Here is a 5,313-nt window from a genome sequence, read left to right on the forward strand (position 1 = left end):
TGGGAAGACTGTTGTTGGTTGGGGTTTGTTTTTTTCCACCACCCCCTCCCCCCCCCAAAAAAAAAAAATTAAGAAGAGGGGAACAAACTTGACAAACTGTTTTTTGTTTTTTTTAAATCACAAATGGTCTTCAACTGGCAACATAAAGCAATTACTCCTCCCACCCCAAGCACATTAAACATGTGCTCAAAAGGTAGCAAGTGTGTTTCTCCCAATTCCACCAAAGGAGAACAGGTTGCACTTCCGCGCTCCCCGCCCCCATCGCCCGCCTCCCGCCGCCCGCCCCCCCCTCCGCCCCAGCTCAGCGGTTTCCCCTGCTCTCGGCGACCACAGCCTCCACCGACCGGCCCGGTAAACTCTCGTTTTCCAAAAAAGCTACGGGGCGCATCGGGAGGGGAGGATGCTGGGGAGGGAGCGAGGGGGCCGCCGCCGCCCGCCCGCCCGCCCGCGCCGCCCGGAGGCTGGAGGGCGCCGGAGGGAGGCGGGCGTCGGGCAAGTCTCGCCTCCTCGCCGGCGGGGCGGAACCCCGCGCCCCGCGCCCCGCGCCCCGCGCCCCGCCACACACAATGGGGCCGCGCGGGGCCGCGGGGCAGGCCGTGCCCCCCGCCCCCGCCCCCGCCCCGCGCTCCCCGGCGCTGCCGACTAGGCCCAGCTCCGCTCCGCCTCCTCGGCTCTCGCGTAGCGGCAGCGCCCGGGCGGGAAGGGGCGGCGGCGGCGGGGCGCGGGGCGCGGGGCGCGGGGAGCCCCGGCGGGGTCGCGGCGGGCGGGGGCGGGGGCTGGGGCGGCGGGGCCGGGCCCGCGGCGGCGGCGGCGGCGGCGGGCGGGCGGGCGGCCGCAGTGCCTCACCATGTTGGTGTCCTCCAGGCCTCTCCCCTCCTCCTCCGGCTCCGCAGCGAATGGACGGCGGCGGCGGCGGCGGCTCGTCTCACGGGCTTGCCGGGCTCCCGCTCATGCGCAGTGCGGGGCGGCCCCGGCGCGGCCCGAGGAGGCAGCCCCGGGCCGCGGGAGGCGGAGGGACGCGGAGGGACGCGGGCGGGCGGGCGGGCGTGCGGGGCTTCCCCGGGCGCGGGGTCCCTGCGCGCGCCGACATCCTCCCGCGGGGCCGGGGCCGGGGCCGGGGCCCGACGCGCTCCTCCCGCCGTCGGTCGGCGCCGGCCGCGTCTACACCCGCCGCAGGAGGGGGCGGGCGGCGGCCGAGCCGGAGCCGCCGGAGCACCGGACGGACCGTGCTGCGGCGCTGCGCCCACCCCAGACCACCCTCCCCATCAGAACCCCCCCCAAAAAAATTTAGGGAAAACACCTCCACCCCGTGTCTCCCCCCCCCCCCAGTTGCAATATCTGAGCTGCATCCGGTCCCCCGTGAGGTCATACGGACGAGAGGAGACCTTAGTCTAGGCTCAAACGCCCTTTAGGATGGCACAGATTCTTCCCAGACCTGTGTCCCCCGGGAGCCCCGGAGCTCTTGGCCCCGAGTCCTCAGGCGTCCAGGCCAACGCATGAGTGGCAAAAGTTGCTGCATCAACCCCTACTGCTTGCTCTAAATATCCCCCCCCCCCCCCTCAGTTCAACTTTCCTGGGATAAGTTTTGGGAAGTAATTGTGGAACTTTTTTTTTTTCTCTTTCCCCTAATAGCTAGCACCACACCAGTTGCACCGTCCAGGCCTGGCCTATTCTTGGTTCTAAGTCTTGGGGAGGCAAAGAATACCAGGATTCCGAGCCCCGGTTCGATTGGACAAGACTGTGCAAACAAGGAGTTCTCAAAACACTGTTTGGAGTGTGGCTCCAGTGCCCCTAAGCAATTGACCATCCAGTTGGAGAGGTGAGACACTTTGGTCCGTGAAGGGACGAAATAAAAGAGTTTGGATGTGTTCCAGGACAGAACAGAACCAACTTGAACCAACCTGTTATCACCATGGTCACTAACACCCGCTACCCCCTGCCCCCAACATGGGCATAAGTTACCAGATCAACCCTATAACTTCAGGGCTTTGAAGTTCTTATCAAAGCAACAGGACTTCTTTGGCAACTCCCCAGGGCCATTTGACACTTTCTGGAGCCAGCCGCCTATCAGGAGCTCCCAGAACTCCACTCAGACAGATCTCTGGCCACCACGGTCCCTTGCGAGGTTCTGGGTAAACAGCTCCAGGAGGACAGGCCAGATCTGCTTGGGGCAGCAAGCTGGGAGCTGGCCCACATGCCTGGATGTTCTCCAGGAACTCACCTAGATTTGACCTGACATGTTAACATCTAGGGTCTTAATGAAACGGATTCACTGTATCTCTTTCGCAGCACTGTTACACTTTACTGGGGTAATAGCTCCTCCGTTTTGTTTAGGCTCTTCTTCCCAATTGCCAGATCCAAAGTACAATTCTCAGCTCTCATTCTACTTGACCTCTCTCCTTCATTTGAATACTTCCTCCGTGAGTTTCTTCTCCATCGTTTTCCATGATTCCACTTTCTTCTATATTCTCCTTCTTCCATGACCATTCTCCTTTGCCGGCTCAGCTTTCTTTGGCTCTGACCTGTTCCTGAGCCATCCCTGAATCTCTTCCTGTATACAACCTGTGTCACGCTCTCACTCACATTCCACAATGTCAGCTGCTACCCAGATCTTGAGGAGTGATGAATCTGGACCTCCAGCTCCTCAGGAGCAGGCCTGAACACTAGTTTTGGTCACATCACAGGCCCATCAATTTGGACAAATCCCAAACCTTATTCCCAAGCCTGCTTTCCTCCAGTCTTTTTTTTTTTTTTTTACCAAATCACCCAAACTAGAAGTCCCAAGAGTCATCCACAGCTCCTACCTCAACCCCTTAATCTAATCGGTCACCAAGTCTTATCAGTTTTAACTTTGAATCTCCACTCTACCCTCCACCCCCCAGCCGAGCCTTTAGCATATCTCTTCTCATCAGTAGCCTCTTAACTAATCTGGCCTCTACTCATTCCCCATTGCTCCAGAGTTCTCTTTCTACAATACAAACGTGAATTTGTTCCTTAAAATTCTCAACAGTCTCCATAAACATGAGCCTCATGGCTGTGACATATCTGGCCAGGATCTGTGCACCTACCTTATTTCCCTCCACCTTCCACACAAATACACCTTAAATTTCAGTTGTAACAAGCCAAGCTTGCCCTACTCCTTTGTGTCTCCTTGCTTTCTCTCATTCTGCTATCCCTGGCATTGGCGCTAATACTAATCGAGGGCTGCCATGCACTATTCTGAGCCCACAGCACTCACTAACTCCCATAAGCCTCACTTCAGCCCTATGAACTGTGCCCAGTGATCACGCCCATTCTACAGAGGAGGAAACTGAAGCACACAAATGTTAAATAACATGCCTAAGTTTCCTTGGCTGGTAAGTAGTAGAACTGGGATTTAAGCCCACATAGTCTGGCTACAGACTATTCTCTTAACCACCATACTCTATTTCCTACCAAGGCCTCATCTCAATTTAAAGACCATCTTCTCTATGATTATCTCCTGACATCATTCATTCCTGGATTACAGCAGTTAAGCATTGTTTTCCTTTCTGTACTTGTGACACCTTGTATACTCTTCTATTACACTTAGGACATTTTTGACATCATACAGTAATCATATGCCTGTGTGACCACCTCCCCTGCCAGACTGTGTACTCCTCCAGGGCAGAGACTCACACATCTTTGAGTTTTCAGTGTCAGAGCAAGTACCTGACATATATGACATATGCATGTGCTACATGATAATAGTTGAATAAATTAAAAGAAAGAAGATTTGGATGCCTGGGTAGCTCAGCGGTTTAGTGCCTGCCTTCAGGCCAGGGCGTGATCCTGGAGTCCCGGGATCGAGTCCCGCATCGGGCTTCCTGCATGGAGCCTGCTTCTCCCTCTGCTTGTGTCTCTGCCTCTCTCTCTCTGTGTCTCTCATGAATAAATAAACAAATTTGGTCTTATTGATCCATTTTAAAAAATAAAATGAAAGAAGATATCTGATATCTGTCAATTTGCCTTAAGGCTATGCCTATGTTGTTTGTTATTGTAATGGAATGTCTGTCTTCTTTGGCAGATGTATGTTATACCATATGGTCAGATGGTAAATGTAGTAGCAACTGTACCCATTACTGCACTTAGAAGCTACAGAACTGAATGTGAAATGGAGAATTATTACCCAATCATCATTATTGAGGAAACATATTTGTTAAAATTGTCCTGATTATTTTTGAAATGGAAAAGTCCTGAAGATAAAGCATAAATTACAATATTTGATCAAATAAGGAATATTCATTAACATGTTAGTGTTACTTTTTGTCACGAAGTTTCAAATATTTAAGACTTTGAGGTTTTTTTAAGAACAGAATTTGTAAAGACTATTTCCTAAGTGACAATCTCAATACAAAATAAGAAGATGGAACCATGTAGCTGAAATCCACTATCCTCATTCCGTGTGTGTATACAGATAGACAGATGTGTATACACATCTATTGCTACATAGACAAATTAATAGAGAGTATTTGTAGGTAGTATAACTTTTCAAGGTAAAATATGCAACTATTTGAAAATGAATGTTGCTTCAGATGCTTAAAAATTCATGTTAAAATAAATATATTTGCTGATAAAATTGTTACAGTTCTGTTTAAAGAAACATGTGAAACCAAGGATTCCATACTTTTAAAATCTGTCTTTTAGCAAAGAGAAAGAGCAAACGTAATCTGAAAAGACAGATTGCTAACATTTCTGGTAGTTCATCTAGCTAAAATTAAGCCTGCAGGGTAACTATGTATACATAGTTACAGTTCAAAGGCACTAGTCTGGGATGCACAGCCACCACCCTCCCACACTTCACTTGGGTGGACTCAATTTTGCCCAACATTTACATAAATGTGCTTATTGCATTCAAGCTTGCCTATTTATAAATACGTAAGAGTAAATGAGACTGACCAATGCAACCTGTTTTAGTTTGAGTAAAACGTGGCATTTTGGTCTTATTGATCCAGAATTACAATTTTTTAAAGGGTGAAGCAGACAGGACTAGGCCTCAGGGACAGGGATGAGCCACAGTGTAGCTGCAAGGAATCTAACATGAGAGCCTGAGCCCTAAATTAATGCCTTACTCCCCAGAGTAGGGGAAAAAGTGGAAGTCTTTTGGCTCTCCTTTCCCTAGTAAGCATTATCAGTGCAGCCAAAGAAATGAATGACTGCCTGGGACTCTTTCCCCCATATTCTGATCTATTTGAATATGAATGCTTAAGTAGGACAGGATAAACCTTAAGGACCATCCTTAGAAAAACGAGCACCATTGTCCTCTTCACACAAAAGAGCCCACAGAAGGGTTAC

At 51.1% G+C, this 5,313-nt stretch overlaps 1 protein-coding gene and 1 long non-coding RNA gene across 6 annotated transcripts in view; one reads left to right on the forward strand and one right to left on the reverse strand.

Annotated features, from left to right (window-relative positions):
• Positions 1-5,313, reverse strand: part of DCUN1D1 (defective in cullin neddylation 1 domain containing 1) — a 35,249-nt gene that overhangs the window by 29,757 nt on the left and 179 nt on the right. Inside the window, exon 1 of one of the 5 annotated variants that reach the window (XM_035710171.2) lies at positions 3,069-3,087. The exons of 3 other annotated variants lie outside the window; for them this stretch is intronic. Coding sequence is in view for 1 of the 2 variants with exons in the window: in XM_025451200.3 (XP_025306985.1) it covers positions 847-849 (3 nt within the window). In the remaining variant the exon portion in view is untranslated. Of the gene's footprint in view, positions 1-846; positions 1,000-3,068; positions 3,088-5,313 lie in introns of those variants that run through there. One more of the 5 variants, XM_025451200.3, reaches the window with a different exon arrangement.
• Positions 268-3,982, forward strand: LOC112662643 (uncharacterized). Its single transcript, XR_003138734.3, has 2 exons — positions 268-351; positions 1,633-3,982. It is a non-coding gene; the product is annotated as an uncharacterized LOC112662643 (long non-coding RNA).

Source organism: Canis lupus, chromosome 34 (assembly GCF_003254725.2).
Source record: "Canis lupus dingo isolate Sandy chromosome 34, ASM325472v2, whole genome shotgun sequence".
Lineage (NCBI taxonomy): Eukaryota > Metazoa > Chordata > Mammalia > Carnivora > Canidae > Canis > Canis lupus.